Source organism: Notolepis coatsorum, assembly GCF_963971535.1.
Source record: "Notolepis coatsorum genome assembly, chromosome: 3".
NCBI lineage: Eukaryota > Metazoa > Chordata > Actinopteri > Aulopiformes > Paralepididae > Notolepis > Notolepis coatsorum.
In genome coordinates, this window is record NC_140167.1 from 12,270,858 (window position 1) to 12,293,716 (window position 22,859).

General features: G+C 48.0%; 1 protein-coding gene across 3 annotated transcripts in view; it reads left to right on the forward strand.

Moving 5' to 3' along the window:
- The window catches only part of actn1 (actinin, alpha 1), a 135,576-nt gene that overhangs the window by 32,034 nt on the left and 80,683 nt on the right, over positions 1 to 22,859 (forward strand). For all 3 annotated transcript variants that reach the window (XM_084309673.1, XM_084309671.1, XM_084309672.1), the window contains exons 2-3: positions 18,124 to 18,238; positions 22,616 to 22,735. In XM_084309673.1, coding sequence (XP_084165799.1) covers positions 18,124 to 18,238; positions 22,616 to 22,735 — 235 coding nt within the window. The remainder of the gene's footprint in view (positions 1 to 18,123; positions 18,239 to 22,615; positions 22,736 to 22,859) is intronic.

Consider the following 22,859-nt stretch of genomic DNA (forward strand, 5'->3'; position numbering starts at 1 on the left):
ATCACTACCTGGTTCTGAGAGAGAGAGAGAGAGGCGGCCCGTCGGGACGGTCAGAACTCATTTCAATATTCATTCAAATTTCATTCAAATTTTTACAAATTTATAATAATAATAATAAGTTGACGCATAACTAGAAAAACTGCAATAAAAGCCAATAAATGGGTTACAAAGACCAGCCCACTGTATCCTGTGAGCACCAGCCTTAACCCTTTCACTGCCACACGACAGAAGGTTAACCCTTTACTATCACACAACCGACGGCGATGCTCCATCATTAGCATCATTAGCTCCGCATCAGTTAAGGGCTAACCTTCTGTATTGTCACAGTGAAAGGGTTAACCGGCTGTCGTGTGGCAGTGAAAGGGAAATAACAAATACACACAATGGACTTGTTAATAATAATTGAAAATCCACTCCTGTTTCAGGCTCTAGCGCGCATGTGTGTGTGTTGTGTGTGTGTGTGTGTGTGTGTGTGTGTGTGTGTGTGTTTGTAACTGTGTGTGAGTCCTTCACCCCCCTCACACACAAACACACACATAATGCACACACTCCCACATGTGCACACATTCTCTCAAGCTCACAGACACACAAATGTGCTCTCTCAACCCCCCCCCCCCCCCCCCCCCACACACAACCTGACACACGTACACAGACACATAGACACATAGACACACTGACTGACGCACACATAATGCACACAGAAACAGACACACATAGACACACAGAAACAGACACACAGACACACACAGAGACACACACAGAAACAGACACACACTCTCAACATCTGCCCAGCAGCTTCAGCTGATCCCAGTGGTGTCTTGTGTTTTGGGGGGGGGGGGGGGGGTCAGACGGAATCCTCCAGTGAGCTTTAGAGGAAAGAGATGGAGGAGGATGAATGGTGACCTCTGACCCCCCCCGGGCCCGCCCCCCCCCCCCCCCCCCCCCCCCCACAGCTCCCCCAGACTTCCATCCTCCCTCCATTAAGGAGAAAGAGCGCAGTCAGGCCTGTGGGGGAGAGAGACTGAGAGAGAGCGAGACTGAGAGAGAGAGAAAAGGGAGAGAGAGACTGAGAGAGAGAGACTGAGAGAGAGAAAAGGGAGAGAGGGAGAGAAAGAGAGAGAGACTGAGAGAAAGAAAGTGAGAGAGAGAGACAGTGGGAGAGATATAAGAAGGCGGAGAGAGAGACAGAAAGTGAGAGAGGGAGAGAGATGGATAGAGAGAGAGAGGGGGAGAGAGATAGAGAGGAAGAGGGAGAGAGAGAGAGAGACAGTGGGAGAGATATAAAAAGAGAGGGAGAGAGAAAGTGAGAGAGAGAGGGATAGAGAGAGAGAGGGACGGGGAGAGAAAGTGGGAGAGATATAAAAAGAGAGGGAGAGAGAAAGGGAGAGAGAGAGAGAGAGAGAGAGAGGGAGACATTCCCCTGTTACTTCCTCTCTACCAGGTTCAGCGTCAGCAGCCAGAAAGGTCATATTGTTCCTGTCCCTGACCGACTCACTGAGAATGGATGGAGTCATGGCTGTGTGTGTGTGTGTGGGGGGGGGGGGCGGGGGGGGGGGGGGGGGGGGGGTCACGTAATGCAGGAGGTGTTTAGTCTAGGTGTGAGTGTGTGTGTGTGTGTGACTCTGTCCGTCTTTCTATCCATCTGTCTGTCTCTCTCTCTAAGTTCCTCCCCTCTATTTATCTATCTACCCCCTTGTCTGCCCACCGGTCTGTCTGTCTGTCTGTCTGCTTTCTGTCTCACACTCTCTTGTTGGCCTATTTTTCTGTCTCTCTGCATGACTGTCTCTCTCTTTGTGTTTCTGCCTGTCTCTCTGCGTGTTCCTGTCTGTCTGTCTATGTGTGTGTCTGTGTGTTTCTGCCTGCCTACCTGTCTGTCTGTCTGTGTTTCTGCCTGTCTGTCTGTGTCTCTGTCTGTCTGTCTGCGTGTCTCTGTCTGCACAGGCACATATTTGTTTTATGGCATTGAGATAGTTTAATAGCATGGCGTGTCTCTCTCTCTCCCCTCTCTCTCTCTCTGCCCCCCCTCTCTCTCTCCCCCCCTCCCACTCAACTTGCTGAGATGCGTTTGAGTTTGTGTTTGAGTGCGAGCGGCAGAGACTGTTTACCAGATGAGCAGAGAGAGCAGCACAGTACAGTACGGTGCAGTAATAAACACACCCATCCCTGCGTCCATCCAACCCTTATCTGTCATTTGAAAGGCGGAGAAGGACGTGATAAAAGGTAACACAGGAGGCAGCCATTCGTAGAGGGTCACTCCCATTGGCCGTGTGTTAAAAGGTAACAGGAAGCAGCCATTCGTACAGGGTCACTCCCATTGGCCGTGTGTTAAAAGACTGTTTGGACGTCCTGTTGCGTGAAATCCTCAGACGAACTCACGCTCGTCACGAGAGAAAATTCTCTCCTTCTTCTTCTCCATCCCTTCCTCTGTTTTTGCCATTTCTCAATGCAAACTGATAAGTAAGTGATCCTCCGAAAGATGGCGACCGGTGTCCATATTAGCAACACGCGTAGCAGCCTTCTGACTTCTCACCCGCTCCCCGAGCCACTCTCGACACCGGTAGCGATGAGCATCGTTCGACAATTAAACAAAATAAACAAAATTCTACATAATTCTTCTTGACATTTTGACATTTTGCCTTGTAGTTTTACTACTAGTACTTATACTACTATGCACTCAACACTGCAGCACCCAGGTTTCAGCACTGTTTGATGAACATTGTCACTCAGCTGATAGAGTTGTACCCTTCCTGATGACTTGTCGTACAGAACTTGTAAGTCGCTTTGGATAAAAGCGTTCGGCTAAATGACGGGATACCATTTCCCGGCCCCTCGTCCAGCACTTCCTCCGTCACCTCCCGCGTCGAGACGCTTCCCTCTCCTGCCTTTAATCCATCACACGCGCTCTGGGAGTCTGGAGGCGAGGCTGCGGGGGTCGGAGGTACGGAGGTGGTCTGGTTCTCAGCGGCTCCGTGTTCCTGGCACCAGGCTTTCTTTCCCGCCAGCACTTTCTCCCACCCCCCAACCCACCCAGGAGTCGGTACCGAAAGGCAGGGAGCAGGGATGGACTTAGCAGCATTACAAATGACACTCTCACCTCCGTGATGACACTCTCACCTCCGCGACGACACTCTCACCTCCGCGACGACACTCTCACCTCCGCGGGACTCGAGAGCTCTTCCCTTTCTTCTCCCTCCTGCCGGCCAAGTGCTCGACGAAAGCCTGTGTGTTGTAGTGTTTTATGACGTGGATTATAAATATATTATCCTCCTTGTTATGGTTCCTGTCCTGTTGGATAGGAGTGGAGAACATTCTGGAAGACATCCTGGAAAGTTTTTTTTTGCCTCTTTTTTTTCTCAGGCAATCCATCTTCTGCCTCTTCATATCGAGGAAGGGTTGCATTTCAAGCGTTCTTGTGTGTGGAACAAGTTATACTTTAAAAGCCATTATTTTAACGTGACTGATATTTACACGTCTGTACCCACGATGAAGACCTGTTGTGTCGAAACCGGGTCCGGTTTTTGGCCAACTGAACCTCAGACGAAGAACCGTATATACTGTAACTCCATTTTAAGTTTTCAGAGGAACAATGTTTTTTCAAACGTTACTCTTTAAAAGATGGCAAGTTGGAGTTTGTACATTGGCAGTTGAAGTCAGTAGAGGTCGAGTACTTTCTCTTGTGAGGGGCCTGTGTAACACATTCCCATTCCAAGCGATTTGGACTGACTTAACAACTCCAAATACATGGAATGTCCAAACAGAAAATGTCCAAACAGAGTTAGTGTATATATATATGCTCAACAGGCCACGTTAAAATGAGTTTTTTTTTTTTTAACTAGGCCTATAACTTAAAGGTAGAATTGAGTTTACATTTCTTTTGTTTTGGCCTGATGTTTGGGTCCGAGTTTAGTATCGTATGTTTTATGTGAATCTCTCCAGACCTCGCTCGGCAGCGCCTGAGGTGTGGCCAGCGGTAGCAGCCCCTCCCCCCCTAATCCCCACTCAACTCCAAACCCCCAAAAGAGATGTAAACAAAGTGCAGTACCAAAAAAAAAAAAAACAGGGCTTCTTTGCCAAGAGGTCAAAGTTTGACGGCATTACAAATTCCACCTTTTATTTCCGTTCCTAGGAGTCCGATCTCTCTTTTTGACATAATGATCCTGAACCGCTTATGTCTTCAGCGGCACCTGTGTGTTTCCTCGCCTCCTCTTATCCAGCACCGTGTCACCCCCCCCCCCTGATCCCTCTTGAAGGTCCCCCATCTGCCTCGCTCTTCCCGGGGCTTCGCCGGGACGGGAGGGAGGAACCTCTCTGGTACCTCTCTCTCTCCGAGCCAAAGCTCGGCCTGAGAAACTGGCCGCTGCGGTGCTGAAAACCCACTGTTTTCCTGTGCGTCTTGTCGGTCCGCCTGCCAGCACCGGGTCTGCCTTTCCTCTCCCCCTCCCCCTCCTCCTCCGCACGGCCGTCGGGCCTGACGGTGCATTTGGACCCGACTCTCGTTTCTGCGACCAGAAAAAAAAGAAAAGGGATTGTACTAATATGGAGCTGGCTGGAGAGGCAGGAAATATGTTCCAAACTGAGGTTGATTAATGGGGCGAGAGAGGGAGGGGTGAGAAGGGGTTGAAAGCTGAGAGAGAGAGAGAGAGAGAGAGAGGGAGAGGGGGGGGGTATACGAGGAGAGATAGCCGAGCGCTCTGATGGGTTTTGGGACGCCGCCCGTGACTCCCAATTTTAATCGTGGATAAAAATGGTTTTGTCACACGTCCAGATATAATATTTTGGGGATACGTTACACAGCTTGACCCCCTTCATTATTACACTTGCGATGTTTTAGGTTTCTGCGTACGACGGTCGGTCGCCATGGGAAACGACGAGCCCAGCTGCTCGGTGCTGCCTGCCGCTGACTGGCGCCTGGCGGCTTTCCGCTGCGGCGTTGATGCGGAGCAGGCCGTGGATTCCTGCAGCTCTCGACTTGACCCCCTGCTGTTTTCACAGCCAGACTCTGTTCTCAGAGGTGGAGACTCTGGGCGAAAGGAGACCGAGGAGGAGAGAGAGAGAGAGAGAAGGGAGAAGGGGGAGGCTTACAATTTACGACCTCTGATTCCTTCCACAGAAATACGGGGAAATACTGTTATATATACGACGACAAGGTGTGCTGGAGTCGGAACACAGGCAAGCGGTCTCGCGTTTGATGCTACAGTACGTTGCGTTTGACCTCATCTCTGGTCACGTACGTATTTTTGGAATGTTTTCCCCTCTCGTCGGAATTCTATTTTCGGAATTCTAAAACGCGGGCCGGCTTTCTGCCGATGTGACATCATCGTCGGTAGAATGTTCGGTTCTCCGAATTCAAGTTCAAGTTTCTTTTATTGCCACACGGCCAGGCCGGTGGAATTTGAGAATTCTACGGCCCTCGGAGGCAAGGGGGGGGGGGGGGTCGCGTCGCTCGTCCGAGTTCTGCCACTCGAGTCTGGGAGCCGAGCTCTCTGATGCCTCGTCTCCAGCAGCTCCCGAAGCGGCTACTGAAATAAACACAACGCCCAGGGGAGGTTTTCTACTGTCATCTCCCTCCGCAGCCTCTAACACAACAATTATATTATATTATGTGTTCACAAAGCATCGTGTTCGCAGCTAAAACGGGAAATCATTATTGGGGAAAGAGAAACTTCGACATTCTCTCTCTCTCTCTCTCTATCTCTCCAGCCTACTCTCAAAAACATTCCATCACAATATCGTTCTCATTTCTTGACAGTATAACGATATTCGATGAAATTGGCTTTTCCAATTCTGTTTACACTGTTGTATGACACTGCGTAAACAGATGGGTTTTCAGTATCTTCTTTGTGACAGAACTGTCATGGTTGCAGGTTTCATATTCATTATATCAAAAGGAAATACCTGTGTGTGTGTATATATACATAACAATAAGATTAGATTTAAAGTACAGTACAACCAAAATAATTTGGGCATCCAACCAGAGTGCAAATGCAACAGTAAAGTGCAATAGTAATATACGATGTACAGGTGATTAAACTGGGTATAAAATGTATAAATCAGTACTACTGAGTAATAGTGCTAATCGGATGTATCTACAGAGTTGTAGTATTAATATGTACAGTGATACAGAGTCTTTCAGCACACAGTGAGTCAAGTTTGTTTTTATTTGTACATGTACATTACAGTGAAATGCTTGGTTCTGTATGAGCCCCTGAGAATGTGCTTCATAAAGTAAAAGAGGAATAACACTATTAGGGCTGTCTTAAATACTTCGAAGCTTCGAAGCTTCGTTCGATGGCACAAGCTTCGAACATAAAAAAAAAATCAAAGTTTAAAAAAAAAAATAAAAAATTTAGTTTGATTTTTGTGTGTGTGCGCGTGCGCATGGGGCCATTGGGTGGGGCCGGGGGACAAAATACACTGGAGGAAAGTAACCCAGCTCAGCACTGCCCAAATTATATCATCACTATTGCCTGTTTGAAGGATATCATCCTTCAACCTTGTAGAATTCCACACATAAGAAAGAAAGATACTGGGATGAATAAACAAAATGGGAAATAAAATGTAGAAATGCATGCAATACATAAATAAATATGAATCTCCATATATGAAATAGAACATTTAGATAAGGTGCTACTGAGATGTTTTGGTGAGTTATTTTGGTGAGAACCCTAACCACTAACCCTTCTTAAAAATACATGAACATTCACTGATAATTGGTCTGTAGTGGAGTCTACAAGGTCTACATTGCCGGACCATGTAGAATCCGGACCTTGTAGACTGACATAATTCTGTGCATAGTTTAGTCTACACAGGCCATATTTCAAATAATCAAAATCTTACTTAAACATTCTTGATTTGGGGGATTGGTAGTTCCCATGAAATCTGAAGTTGTTCAAACGACAACAGCGATCCACCTTGAACTAAATCACACAGCCGAGTGAAACCTTGTTGGCTGCGTCACGAAAGGGGCTACTTAATTAATTAATCCAATCCACTTTATTTATAGAGCACATTTAAAAACAACAAAGTTTACCAAAGTGCTGTACAAGTCCCACAACATAAGATAAAAAAAAAGGAAAATAATTTTTTTTTCGAAGCTTCGAATTAAAATCGAAGCTCGGCCCCGAAGCTTCGATTGTCAAAAAAAAGCGAAGGTCAGCCCTAAACACCATACAATATAAAATACAATATACAAATGTAAGTACAATCTAAGTACAATGAAGTAAAAATGCAGACAATGAGGTACAAAAGGCAAGGTGCAAATGCAAATGAGGTATGAATGTAGTGCAAATCTCTTTGAATAAATAGATACATATACTGTTGTTGTGTTAAAGTGTCTAAAGTGAGTGTTAAAGTGAGTGTGTGGATGTGTGTGCAGTGAGTGTAGAGTCTTTCACCTTCCACTGGGCAGCGCCCCCCCCCCCCCCCCAGGCCCCCACTCCCAGAGCACCTTGTAGAGGCCTGCAGAGTGTTGTGACCACAGGCCGGTCATGTGACCACAGGCCGGTCATGTGACATGTGACGCAGCGGCGCAGCGGGCCGCCAGCCCGGGCCTGCTGTGTGCGCCGCTCCTGCCAAACTCCTGAGTGACCCAGAGAGCGGGTAGAACCACAGGAGGCCGGCTAAACCTTCGTCAGGAGGAGGAGGAGGAGGAGGAGGAGGAGGAGGAGGAGGAGGCCCGGGGCAGCCGGAGTGGCCCGCCCCCCGTTTGATTTAACAAGCTAGCATTCCGCTGGTCAAGTCTCTGCGGTTTTCACAACAACTGTGTTCTTTGTGGTTGACTCAACATGCCTCATGCACTCTCATTAGGCCGGTTCCTCCTGCTGCACTCTCGCTGGCTAATATCCTGTTCCAGAAGGGGAAAGTCCACCCTAAAGTAGAATATCCCTAGAACACTCTGTATCCGCTATGAATATGAACGACGAGTCTCTTCCTCGAGCTGAGCGCCAGAAACGAGACTCTGGTGATGATGATGTCATCGAGAGATCGATCGAACCTGGAGCTGCTCCACGTAGACGGCGAATAGTAGGAACAACTCCTCGGACACGATGACCGTAACCGTGGTGATTATAGTGAGATATTGAGTGCGTGTTCTGATTCAGAGCTGTAAAAGCCCTATATTTAAAATCAATCAAACTCCTTTTGGATGTAATGGCTTATAAACAAAGATTATATGAGCCCACACAAAGTCGATCACTAATTCATTGTCGGTGGACCAACTCCAAAACGTCTCAATAGTTCGATGTCCAGCTTATCGGGGGAGACAGCTGTCCCAACTTTATATAGATATTGACGTAACTGTGCAACGTCATGCGAATAGCACAATGTGAATTCAGCTTTTGGGTGGATTTCTTCCACTTCAACCTTCTGACACCACATCCTCTTCTGAGGAGTTTTAAGAGTTTTAAGAGGTTGGGCCCACCGCCTCCAGCGGGGCTATTGATTAAAGGCTAATGGGAACGTGCTCAGTCCTGTTGGGGCCCGGCTCCGGGACCGAGGGCGTGTTGCCACCAGATGCTGACATCAGTCCTCATCAATGCCGGTCATTCTCCTGTCGGCGTTTTCCTTAATGCCAAGCAAGCAGTGCAAAAATGCTTCCGCATTCGTCACCGCACGCCAGTGCGGTAAAGCGCCCTTCTTTTCAGGCCCCGCTTAGACAAATGCTACCGTGCGTGCACCGGCGGCGGCGTGCTCGCTCAGGTGCGTGCGTGCGCGAGGTGCCCGCGCATGCGCATGAGATCCCGCCTTGGTTCGACACGAGCGGAGCTCAATATATATAAGTCACCGCCCCTTTTTCAGTATCTAGAAATAGCTCAATTGGCAAGGCCACATGGCTGTGGATCCTATGGCTCGTTTGCTGGCGAGTTCGAATCCCATCGAAAATATTTTTTAACGTGATTTTTTTTTAACGTGTATTCTTTCGCCGGTTAAGGTTAGGCATGGTTAAGGTTAAGGTTAAGGTTAGGCATTGTTTCGGAGTTGGTTAAGGTTAGAACGGTTAAGTTTAGGCGCTGTTAAGGAGCTGGTTAAGGTTAGAGTTTGTCAAAGAGAATGGCAATAGACAGCCTATTTCCGCGCGACCTGGGCGCTGGGCGGCGGAAAATGAAAGGCGCATTACTGCACGCCACTACGGTAAATTTTTGCACTGCTTGCTTGGCATAAAGCTACACGCCTCCTGTCGGCATAAAGGAGATAAAGTACAACGTAGTCCGTCCTCTTTCCATCCATCCATCCATCCATCCTGCACAGCATCCAGCTCTCACAACAATCGCAACACTCACAACTCTCACAACACACTAGGGCTGACCCCTATTAGTCGAATAGTCGACTAATCGGTCGAAAGGAGCCGCAGTCGACTGGCCAACCTCTTAGTCGAATAAAAGAAAAAAAAGGCTAATGGCACGCATACCAGAAGCTAACTGCCTACGAAAACAGGCACAGAGGCACTGAAAGAGGATTTCACTCGTCTAATGAACACACTAGACTAGACAAATATCAAGATGTATCCATCAGTGGACCAATTGCATGCTTTTGCAGAGGACAAGAAGCCTTCAGTCGACTCCTTCAGACATTAAGCACCCCCACAGCCCAAATGGAATGATTTAAAAAAATAAAAAAATAATTATATATTATATATTTTATTTTATTTTTTTTATTATTACTCGACCAATAGTCGACTAATGGCAAATTTTGGCCTATCATAGTCGACCATCCAAATCCTTAGTCGGGGACACAGCCCTACAACACACACAACACTCGCAGCTCTCACAGCACCTTACTTGCTACCATAGTGTCTTTATACCTGTATTACTGTTCATATAAATGTTACAACTCTGTACATACATCTGATTGGCACTACACTCAATAGTACTCATTTATTTTAGTATTATTAGTTTTTTTCTTTGATCCACTTTTGCTCCCCATTTTTCTATTTTTCTCCCATCCCAATTTCGTATTTCCAATTCTTCCCTCCCCTGTCTTGAACGTTGCTAGACTATGCCTCCCACTGGTCGGCTGTAGTGAGGATAGAAGCCTTGCATCACGTGTCCCCTCCGGTACACGAGGAGGCAGCCTGTCGCATCTTTTCACCGCAGCAGCTCGAACTCTCAGCGGCGAGGAGTAACGCGTGGGAGGCTCACGCTGCCCCCGACACTTCCTGCTTCCGTCGCACCGGCGTCACAAAACCAACCTGTAGGAGTCGCTGTCCACAACGTCCAATCCCCACCCACCGGCTTTCCCACCACCCTCTAACACTGCCAATTGTGTTAGTATGACGGCCGGCCAAGCCGGTAGCAACGCGGAGAGCTGGGCTCGAACCCAGCGTATCCTGCGTTAGTGGCGAGCGCCTTGCCCACTGCGCCACTCAGCCGCCCATTTTAGTATTATTTGTATTATATATTTTTATACCCAGTTTAATCACCTGTACATTGTATATTACTATTGCACGTTACTGTTACATTTTCACTCTGGTTGGATGCCAAACTTATTTTCGTTGCACGGTATTTTGCGCTGTATAATCATATGAATCTGAATTAAAAAAAAAAAGAAAAAAAAAGTCTTAAAAAGGTCTCAAATTGAACTTGTTGAAATCTGCAGATCCCCTGGTTTTCCGCTGGTTCTATTATCTCCTCTGGGTCGAGCGCCGCCGCCACCATCAAACGCACAGCGGCTGCTCCGGGGCGCTCCCGTCAGCTGTATAAACCCCATGTCACTCCGAGGGTGATGATGTCATGGCAGAGACGCTCCTCCAGGAGGGCGCTCGGCTCCACCAGCCCGCCGGGTGGCGCGGCCCGGCTCTCTTGCCACCGGCCCGGCTCTCTTGCCACCAGCGGCTTTGAAGTGGCTGCTGTGTTCCCCTGCAGCGGGAGGCGCGCGAGCGTGCGGCGCTGAGACAGACAGAGAGCCTGGCCCGTCTCTCCTGCGAGCGAGGTCCTCCCTGGCGGCTGGCTCCTCCTGTGGTGCCTTGATGGTGCCGGCTCCCTCCCGGGGCGTAATTACAGCAACCGGATATCTCGTAAAGAGGCGTTCACCGGGCAGGGCGCTCGTCGTCGTGGCTCGGCCGCTCGTGCCAGTTCCCGTCGGGGGCGGGGGGGGGGAGGGGGGAGCGGAGGTCTCTCTCGGCGCAGCTGGCTTCCATTAGCTGGTTAGCATGCTAGCAGTGCCTGGGACTCCACGACCTGCCGTGTACCTTTTATATACGATGGGGTCTGGCTCCTTTCAGCACGACGAGCTGATTGAAGCCGACTGAAGTCTGCTCCACACAGTGCAGCACACAGAGTAGATTTAGGTTGTCTTCAGTACAGACTGGAGCTTGGCCCCATTGACCTTTGCATTGGTTTGTGGGCGCTAACTAGCCGAAGCTAGCATGAGGAACAGCGTCGACTGTGCTCGTCTCCTGCAGTGCCTTCCCTCGGCTTGGCCCCATTGACTTTTGCATTGGCTTGTGGCGCTAACTAGCCGAAGCTAGTATGAGAGGAAGAGCGTGCGTTGTGCTCGTCTCCTGCAGGTCCTCTCTGGTGGAGAAATGCGGTGCCTTGATGATGTCGGGTCCCGGGGCCGTAATTACAGTAACCAGAGATCTCCGAAAGGTGCGGGCGCTCCCCTCGTGCCAGCTCCCGTCGTGCCAGCTCCCCTCGTGCCAGCTCAGCTCCCGTCAGGGGCGGCGGTGGCCTTGGCCCAGCTGGCTTCCATTAGCTCGTTAGCATCTTAGCTGTGCCTGGGAATCCAGGACCTGCTGTACCTATACACACTGGGTATGGGCATTTGAAGGCATACCCATGTTCGAATACGCTATGAACCCTTTCACTACCACACTACAGACGGTTAACCTTTCACTACCACACTACATAAGGTTAACCTTTCACTACCACACTACAGACGGTTAACCTTTCACTACCACACTACAGAAGGTTAACCTTTCACTACCACACTACAGCAGGTTAACCTTTCACTACCACACTACAGTGGGTTAACCTTTCACAACCACACTACAGTGGGTTAACCTTTCACAACCACACTACAGACGGTTAACCTTTCACTACCACACTACAGCAGGTTAACCTTTCACTACCACACTACAGACGGTTAACCCTTTCACTACCACACTACAGAAGGTTAACCTTGCACTACCACACTACAGACGGTTAACCTTTCACTACCACACTACAGAAGGTTAACCCTTTCACTACCACACTACAGAAGGTTAACCCTTTCACTACCACACTACAGACGGTTAACCTTTCACTACCGCACTACAGACGGTTAACCTTTCACTACCACAGATTAACCCTTTCACTACCACACTACAGAAGGTTAACCTTTCACTACCGCACTACAGACTGTTAACCTGCTGTACCTATACACTAGAGATGGGCATTTGAAGGCATATCCACGTCCGAACACGCTATTAACCAGTGGCGGACTGGGACACAAATTCAGCCCGGGACATTCAGACGCACCAGCCCACACACCGGCCCACGCACCGGCCGTTATGAAACACTTGTCCAGTATTAAACAACCCAAGGCTGTGGCTAAGGAGTCAACATCAGGGAGACCAAATCTACACCCCGCCCCTAGAAGTGCACACACACACACACACACACACACATACATATACCGTTACTTTGGCTTTTTACTTTTTACTAACATCTTAGTGCCTCATTAGCCTAGGGATTAAGGATACATGAAGTATTAACTACACCATAATAATATTGAGGTTTTGATCCATAGAAAGGTCTGTGCTACACAATTTCAGTTAGATTGGATTTATTGTCCTTTAATTTGGCACTCATGACATTAGTTGCTTGCCGTTTAATCAACATCGAAAGACCCCCCACTTCCTCCCAGACACCCATTCCAAGAGTCTCAGTCTCTCTCAGTCTCTCTCAGTCTCTCTCAGTCTCTCTCAGTCTCTCAGTCTCTCTCAGTCTCTCTCAGTCTCTCTCTCTTTCTCTCTCTCTCTCTCTCAATAGTGACTCAGTATTAGCAGAGTTGATAGGAAAAGGGAAGTTTTGTCTGGGCTCTGCTGAGAAGTCATGGGTCAAATAGAAGGTGTGGGGGTGACTAGAGAAGATGGGGAAGTTGGTGAGTTGTGACTACTCCCATTTTCAGAATTTGAGGGTTCATTGGAATCTGATTATTCAGAATTCAATGAGGCAGAGAATGCTCTGATTCAGACTGACATCACATATATTCTGTATGCTGTTCCAACTCTTTGTTGAGGCTTTATTGAATAAAATGTTTGAATACAATGTTTTTATCGCTGCACCATTTCATCCAATAGAGAAAAACATGTTATCTTCACTAGAATTGAAAATAAAGTTGAAATCTGTGCTAGTAGTGATGGACCCAGTAGTGGGGGCAGTAAGGAAGAAGATACAAATATACTAGGGATATTCGATATTGGCTTTTTTACCGATATCCGATATAGTCCAACACTTAAATTTCCGATACCGATATCAACCGATACCAATATAGGGTTTCCCCCCCAAAAAACGAATAATTTCAGGTAATTAACATTACATATCTCTTGTTGTGGAATTAACACAACATTATGCATACTTTTGACAATAAATAAAATCAGAATTTGTTCTTACTTGCTTGCCTGGGTAAATAAAGGTTAAATAAATATAAAAAATAAAAATATTTAATTTTTCTTTTTTTGAAAACAGATACCGATAATTTCCGATATCACATTTTAATGCCAATATCGGTAGGCCGATAATATCGGACATCACTAAAATATACACATTATAATACACAATTTGAAAAGTAATGTCATGATCTAGGAACTCTCTCTCTCTCTCTCTCTCTCTCTCTCTCTCTCTCTCTCTCTCTCTCTCTCTCTCTCTGCATTCACACTCACACACGCTACTGGTGGTCATGAGCAGCATCAGCAAACACAGCTGCCCTGTGGCAGACTGACGGAATCATGTCTGCTATTCAGTGCCAACCACCATCAACAACCTTCATAAATACATTCAACATTAATGGAATAGGCTAACTACCAACTTAGCTGTAGCAGTTAGCTGTTATATGCAATCACATTTGTTTAACTACGGGGTAGTAGTTGACCGAGTTGTTAGCTTAAGCTAGTTAGCTGTGGTTATTTACAAACATGTAGATGAGACTAATCATATCGAGAACATGGCTAACAGTTGGGAATTCTAAGGTACATCTTATTTAAGCATGTAAAATGGCAACTAATCAATTCAATCAATTAGATTACCAATATTATATCAACATGAAAATTTGGAAGGGAACATAATAGTATTTTATTTTAGTATTTACTATTATAATATTAGTAGCCGATTAATTTGCAGCCCGTCCTAGGTTCTGATTGGCTCTCTAGGTTAGCACTTTAGCTTCTGATGCTGTGGTGGGCACTAGTCCTAACATTGCTAACTAAACTTTTAGTCAGAGAAAAAACTTCACGAGTCACGACTATTTATGTCCACGTGCTGTAAGGAATCAGGAATACGGAAAGCACATTGTCTTGTAATAGAATGACTGAAATCACTGCAAGAGCTAGTATAGGCTAGCTAGCCCTCATGAACCGGCAGACACCAACAGTAGAACATGCACTAGGCTACTGCACGCACCTGTCATGTTACTGTTGGTTCCTTCCACTTGAACTTCATCATTATTAGCAGCAGCAGCTACTCTAACGAGAGCCCTTCCTCTACTAAACATGTCTGTAATTTTAGAACATTGTTCTGCGTCTTTTACTAGCAATTTTTGTTTTTTTATTCTAGCTTTTTCAGCTCCACCCTTTTTTTTTTTTGCGTTCTCCATTTCTGCGCTTCTAGGCCTACTCGCGGTTGGGAGGAAACGTGAATCTCATTCACTGATGTCTCATGTCTCATTCAAGACAAAAACAAAAGCATGTCTTTCACTTAACACCAAGAAAACATTGTCTATGATGTTCACAAAGTCACCAGTAGAGGTCACTCACTCTAATGTGTTTCTGGGAGAGGCGGAGCTGGACATTGTACATTAATTCGGGAGCATGTCTATGTTCCCCGGGTCCTATGTTCCCCGGGTTCTATGTTCCCCGCTTTGATTGATTGACATTTTTAGACCACCAGCCCTGATTCCAAACTCTAACCGTAACCAGTTCGAAAGAGGGCCTAAGCTTAACCAGTTCGAAACAAGGCGGACATTCATAATTAATAAAATAATAAAAATTTATAAAAATGTCAATCTATTAATCAATCAAGCGGGGAACATAGGACCCGGGGAACATAAGGATGATCCCATTAATTCAAGTATCTTGGGGTCACATTGGACTCTACATTGACCTTCAAAAAGTCATGTGAAGAAAGTGACAAACAGTCAAGTTTAACATCGAAAACTTCAGGCAGATCAGGCCCTGCCTGCCAGTTAATGCTGCAAGGATGTTTCTGCATTCAATGATTTTATCACACATCGAGTACTGTTTTATCAACTGGTCTCTTTCATATGTCACTACTCTTGCACCAATAGAATTACTCTACAAAAAAGCCATAAAAGTATTTGATAGGAAACCAATTTCATTTCATCACTGTAATGTTTTAGAAAAACAAGTTTCAAGAATTTCCAAGTTTTCAAATATACTTGCTTCATGTACAAGGTTCTGCATAGGACTTGCCCCTCCCCCATTGAATGAGTTCATCCAACAGAAAGCAGACACTGGCATTACCACCAGGGCCATCAGTAGAGGGGACTGTAAGGTGCCTTTTCGGTATACTACCTTTGCAAAAACTGTGTTCTCTGTTAAAGGTGGTAACTACTGGAATAGCCTACCAGTTGTGATTAGAGAGTGCCCTACATACTCCATGTTCAAGACCCATCTTAAACTGCATCTTAAGGCAAACCAGAACTGTGATCATTTTTTATCTGATTTAGTTTATGCAACTTGTTTATTGTTTTATTGCCGGCCCACACAATGGCCCACATACTGGCCCACACACCGGCCCACATACTGGCCCACACACCGGCCCACACACTGGCCCACATTAGTGGCCCACACACCGACTCACACACTGGCCCACACACCGGCCCACACACTGGCCCACATACTGGCCCACATACTGGCCCACACACCGGCCCACACACCGGCCCACATACTGGCCCACACACCGGCCCACACACCGGCCCACACACCGGCCCACATACTGGCCCACACACTGGCCCACACACTGGCCCACACACTGGCCCACATTAGTGGCCCACACACTGGCCCACATTAGTGGCCCACACACTGGCCCACACACTGGCCCACATTAGTGGCCCACACACTGGCCCACATTAGTGGCCCACACACTGGCCCACACACTGGCCCACACACTGGCCCACATTAGTGGCCCACACACTGGCCCACACACTGGCCCACATTAGTGGCCCACACACTGGCCCACACACTGGCCCACACACTGGCCCACATTAGTGGCCCACACACTGGCCCACACACTGGCCCACACACCGGCCCACATACTGGCCCACACACCGGCCCACACACCGGCCCACACACCGGCCCACATACTGGCCCACACACCGGCCCACACACCGGCCCACACACCGGCCCACATACTGGCCCACACACTGGCCCACACACCGGCCCACACACTGGCCCACATTAGTGGCCCACACACTGGCCCACACACTGGCCCACACACCGGCTCACACACTGGCCCACACACCGGCCCACACACTGGCCCACATACTGGCCCACACACCGGCCCACATACTGGCCCACACACCGGCCCACACACCGGCCCACACACCGGCCCACATACTGGCCCACACACTGGCCCACACACCGGCCCACATACTGGCCCACACACCGGCCCACACACCGGCCCACACACCGGCCCACACACTGGCCCACACACCGGCCCACATACTGGCCCACACACCGGCCCACACACCGGCCCACACACTGTCCCACACACCGGCCCACACACCAGCCCACATACTGGCCCACACACCGGCCCACACACCGGCCCACACACCGGCCCACATACTGGCCCACATACTGGCCCACACACTGGCCCACACACCGGCCCACACACCGGCCCACATACTGGCCCACACACTGGCCCACATACTGGCCCACACACTGGCCCACACACCGGCCCACACACCAGCCCACATACTGGCCCACACACCGGCCCACATACTGGCCCACACACTGGCCCACACACCGGCCCACACACCAGCCCACATACTGGCCCACACACCGGCCCACACACCGGCCCACATACTGGCCCACACACCGGCCCACACACCGGCCCACACACTGGCCCACACACTGGCCCACACACTGGCCCACATTAGTGGCCCACACACTGGCCCACACACTGGCCCACACACTGGCCCACATTAGTGGCCCACACACCGGCCCACATTAGTGGCCCAAACACTGGCCCCCAAAAAAAAAAAAAAATTATATATTTTTTATTTTTATTTTTTTGGACCAGCCCACTTTGGTTCCGGCCCATCGGGATTCGTCCCAAACGTCCCGATGGCCAGTCCGCCACTGCTATTAACCCTTTCACTACCACACTACAGAAGATATTAGTCAAATGGATAAATAAAGGAAACCAAATTCAATTGGTTAAACGTATTGAACAAGGGGGAGGATCAGAGGCTCCGTCGTTGGTGAAATAGAGGATGAAGCCCACTTCTTCACTTTACTGTCCCTTCTATGACCATCTATGGAGAAAAAGAAAAACACTCTTTGATGAAGTATCAAAATTTGTAGGCACGTCCCAAGAACCCCAAGGCAGCGATATACTGTAATTAAAGGGTTATTTGATAACCACATATTTGCAATATCCAACTATATCCATAAAGGCCTGGAACAGAAGGAAATGAGTAATCATTCTGTCCGTACCCAAGACTCCCTCTCTCTCTCTCTCTCTCTCTCTCTCTCTCTCTCTCTCTCTCTCTCCCTCTCTCTCTCTCTCTCTCTCTCTCTCTCTCTCTCTCTCTCTCTCTCTCTCTCTCTCTCTCTCTCTCTCTCTCCCTCCTCACTGAACTCTTTATTGTAGTAGTTTTGATTTGTTTATAATTTATCATTCCTTTTTGTTTTGTTTTATCTACATCTCTTATTTGTATTTAGTATTTATTTCTCTCTCTCTGTAGACGTTTACAGCCTGGTGTAACTCCCACCTGAGGAAAGCGGGCACAGCGATCGAGAACATCGAGGAGGATTTCCGGGATGGACTGAAGCTCATGCTGCTGCTGGAGGTCATCTCAGGTGAGCGGTCTGCCCCGTGTTCCCTTCAAGACCTGGTGTTCCCTTAACACAGTGGTTCCCAAACTGTGGTGCGCGAGTGCCCTCTAGGTGGTGCGTGACATGAAAAGGCTAATGGTGGAAAATAAAAATAAAATAAAAAATAAAATATTTTTTTACAATCAAATTTCATAAAAATCTTAGTCAAACCTTTAGTATTGTGGATTTTAAACATGCTGGCAGAGTACATGCATCCATGTTGTCGTGAACATTTTAATTAAATAAAGAAATTCCCTATCCATAGTCGCCGTGGGAAGAGATAAAATAAAAAATAAAATCTGTGCACGGAGACCAGCAACAATTTTTTCTAACAGAAACCCATTGGGGGGTGCGTCAGCTAGGTCGGGAGGTGACAGGGGGTGCACGGCCAAAAAAGTTTGGGAACCGCTGCCTTAACACATTCAGAGCCGGCCGGATATGACCAAATTAGGGCTTGTAGGCCAGCGCCTTTAATCAATGGGAGGACGGGGATATTTGCGAACGCTTAAACTATATCTTAAATTATGGCTATGGGTCTGATACGCCTGTCGCTTATCAATGACTTGCTTGCAGTCAACATGTACGAAACGGATTGTTTTTTCATCGGTACATTTCCGTTTTATACCGCTTTGAATTAGAGTATAGTTTTGGAGATTTCTAGTAATTCCAGAGAAAGACGCGATAATACCCCCTTTAGTGGAATACACAAAACACGTTGTAATTTTTCGGCTGATTTATGAATAATTTTCAAATAGATGCTAGATTATCGATAGTATATGTGTCCTTATGCACGCTAGAGAAGCGGGCTGAAAAATCGCTTATCCGTGCATTGCTCCGCGTCAACGGCACGCACACACACACACACACGCACGCACACACACACACACACACACACGCACGCACACACACACACACACACACACACACACACACACACACACACACACACACACACACACACACACACGCACGCACACACACACACACACGTTGTGACCGCTTTGAAAAAAACATCTGATTAACCCAATACTGGTAACATAGATTCCTTACCTCACATCTGATGTTCTGCAAAAAGATTAATCCAATTACTGATCGCCATTCCAAATATTGATTGCGTTTATTGATCCAACGTTATAGTCCAAAACACATAATCGACGCTGCTCCCAGTCGATGTGGTAACACGATACTGCTTGCCCGAGAAGGGAAACCCGGACTGTGATGCACAGTCCCAGCCAATCCAATCCAATGATGTGCAATACCATCCGGGAGACGATAGGCGGCGGTATTTGCCCTTTTTGCGAGCTCAGACCCATTCCCAACGATAACATCAGGTTGGATGGATGAAAATGAATGGATATCGCTAATAAAAGAAATAACAATTAAAACCCGACTATACTCGTGATTGGCACTCAAGCGATGGCGAGTTAACCCGACTATACTCGTGGTTGGCACTGAATGGGTTAAAGGTCTTATGTTCCCTTGAAAGCCTTATTTTCCCTTAAAAGCCTTATGTTCCCTTGAAAGCCTTATGTTCCCTTAAAAGCCTTATGTTCTGATTTCTGGAACCCTAGCCCACAAAACGTCCCCTTTTAAAGGTACCCTAGCCCACAAAACGTCCCCTTTAAAGGTAGAATCTGTAACGCTGTCAAACAGCGACCTCTAGGTACTGCACTTTGTCTACATCTCTTTGTTTTGCTCTGATGTGTGGGTTGGATTTGAGTGGTTGGACCCTGAAGTGTGGTGAGTGATGGGAACGCCTCCCATATACCAAAACAAAGAAATGTAAAGAAAGCACAGTACCTAGAGGGGCTCTTTTGCCTAGAAGTCGCTGTTTGACGGCATTACAAATTCTACCTTTAATTGATGTTCTCTCAGCCAGTGCTCCCTCTAAGTTCCCTCACTCTAATGTTAAAGGAACACGCCAACATTTGGGAAATTAGTTTACCGTCTTCTCCAGAGAGGGACAAGAAGATGGATACCAGTTTCCTCTCTGTGCGTTCAGTAGAAAGCTATCCGATTGCATGTTAGCCTAGCTTAGCACAATGAATGGAAGCGGACATGACCGGTTAGCCTAGGCATTGTCCAACTAAAACCTCTCCCGAAGGCTAACCCGTCACTGTCCGCTTCCATTCGGTCCCCTCACCCTACTGTAATGTTCCCTAGACCCTATGTCCCTCACCCTACTGTAATGTTCCCTACACCCTATGTCCCCTCACCCTACTGTAATGTTCCCTACACCCTATGTCCCCTCACCCTACTGTAATGTTCCCCTCACCCTATGTCCCTCACCCTACTGTAATGTTCCCTACACCCTATGTCCCCTCACCCTACTGTAATGTTCCCCTCACCCTATGTCCCCTCACCCTACTGTAATGTTCCCCTCACCCTATGTCCCCTCACCCTACTGTAATGTTCCCTACACCCTATGTCCCCTCACCCTACTGTAATGTTCCCTCACCCTATGTCCCCTCACCCTACTGTAATGTCCCCTACACCCTATGTCCCCTCATCCTATGTCCCCTCACCCTACTGTAATGTTCCCCTCACCCTATGTCCCCTCACCCTACTGTAATGTTCCCTACACCCTATGTCCCCTCACCCTACTGTAATGTTCCCCTCACCCTATGTCCCCTCACCCTACTGTAATGTCCCCTACACCCTATGTCCCCTCACCCTACTGTAATGTTCCCTACACCCTATGTCCCTCACCCTACTGTAATGTTCCCCTCACCCTATGTCCCCTCACCCTACTGTAATGTCCCCCTCACCCTATGTCCCCTCACCCTACTGTAATGTTCCTCTCACCCTATGTCCCCTCACCCTACTGTAATGTTCCCCTCACCCTATGTCCCCTCACCCTACTGTAATGTTCCCCTCACCCTATGTCCCCTCACCCTACTGTAATGTTCCCCTCACCCTATGTCCCCTCACCCTACTGTAATGTTCCCCTCACCCTATGTCCCCTCACCCTACTGTAATGTTCCCTAGACCCTATGTCCCCTCACCCTACTGTAATGTCCCCTCACCCTATGTCCCCTCACCCTACTGTAATGTCCCCTACACCCTATGTCCCCTCACCCTACTGTAATGTTCCCTACACCCTATGTCCCCTCACCCTACTGTAATGTTCCCCTCACCCTACTGTAATGTTCCCTACACCCTATGTCCCCTCACCCTACTGTAATGTTCCCCTCACCCTACTGTAATGTTCCCCTCACCCTATGTCCCCTCACCCTACTGTATGTTCTAGGTAATTAACATTACATATCTCTTGTTGTGGAATTAACACACCATTATGCATACTTTTGACAATAAATAAAATCTGAATCTGTTCTTACTTGCTTGCCTGGGTAAATAAAGGTTATAGAAATGTAAAAAAAAAAAAAAAATAAAAAATGTAAACCGATACCGATATTTTTCGATATCACATTTTTATGCCAATATCGGACATCCCTGGTTCTGAGGAAGCAGTGGTCCGAGGGAACGGGGCAGCGTTTGAGGTGGTCCCGCCTGGCAGCAATCAGTACAGGAGGAGGAGGAGGAGGAGGAGGAGGAGGAGGAGGAGGAGGAGGAGGAGGAGGAGGAGGAGGAGGAGGAGGAGGAGGAGGAGGAGGAGGAGGAGGAGGAGGAGGAGGAGGAGGAAGAAGAAGAAGAAGCAGCAGCAGCATGGGATACCATCGTTACCAGGCCAGGAATAGAGGGGATGACACACTCGCAGTGGCATGTTTTACCAAAACCTTGAATGAAAAGATCAACCAGATTGTTGAAGTTTTTCATTTCACGTGCCACCCCCCCCCCCCCCCCTTTCTTCTTCCCTCGCAACCGTAGGGGAAATGGCATGTGCTGGAATACATTTATTTTTTCTTAAACCTGATGTTCGGTTGACGGGTCGAGGAGGGAGACTCAACAGAATGTGATTTCTGCTCCATCTGAACCATAATAACCATAACTCGGCTCCATCTGAAGAAGAACCACAACCATAACTCCGCTCTTTGCACACAGCGGCCTGGAACCTCAGCGACGTGAGGTTCGCCTACAAATACCGAAAATAGCAATATCGGTTTCACCCATGCGGGGGGATATCAAACGAGGGGGGGTGGGGGGGGGGGGGGGGGGGGGGAAACGTATTTATTCTGCATTTTCGAGTCGTCGTGTGAGCGAAGCGTTCCGAGACACACAGCTGTGGCAACAGCTATACAGTACGGCAGCACGCTCTCTCTCACCATCTCTTTGTCTGTCTGTCCCTCCTGTCTGTCTGTCTGTCTGTCCTCTTCCTGTCTGTCTGTCCTCCCGTCTGTCTGTCTGTCCTCCCGTCTGTCTGTCTGTCTGTCCTCCCGTCTGTCTGTCTGTCCTCCCGTCTAGGCGAACGCTTGGCGAAGCCGGAGAGAGGGAAGATGAGTGTCCACAAGATTTCCAACGTCAACAAAGCGCTCGAGTTCATCGCCGGGAAAGGAGTGAAGCTTGTGTCGATCGGAGCAGAGGGTGAGGTGTGGGGGGGGGGGGGGCTCAGTCTAACTACTTACTTGGCCCCTAGAAGGAGGTTAAAGTTCACCAGCCAGCTTGACTTTCAACACCACCACCATTTATTTATTTACACGTCGGTTTT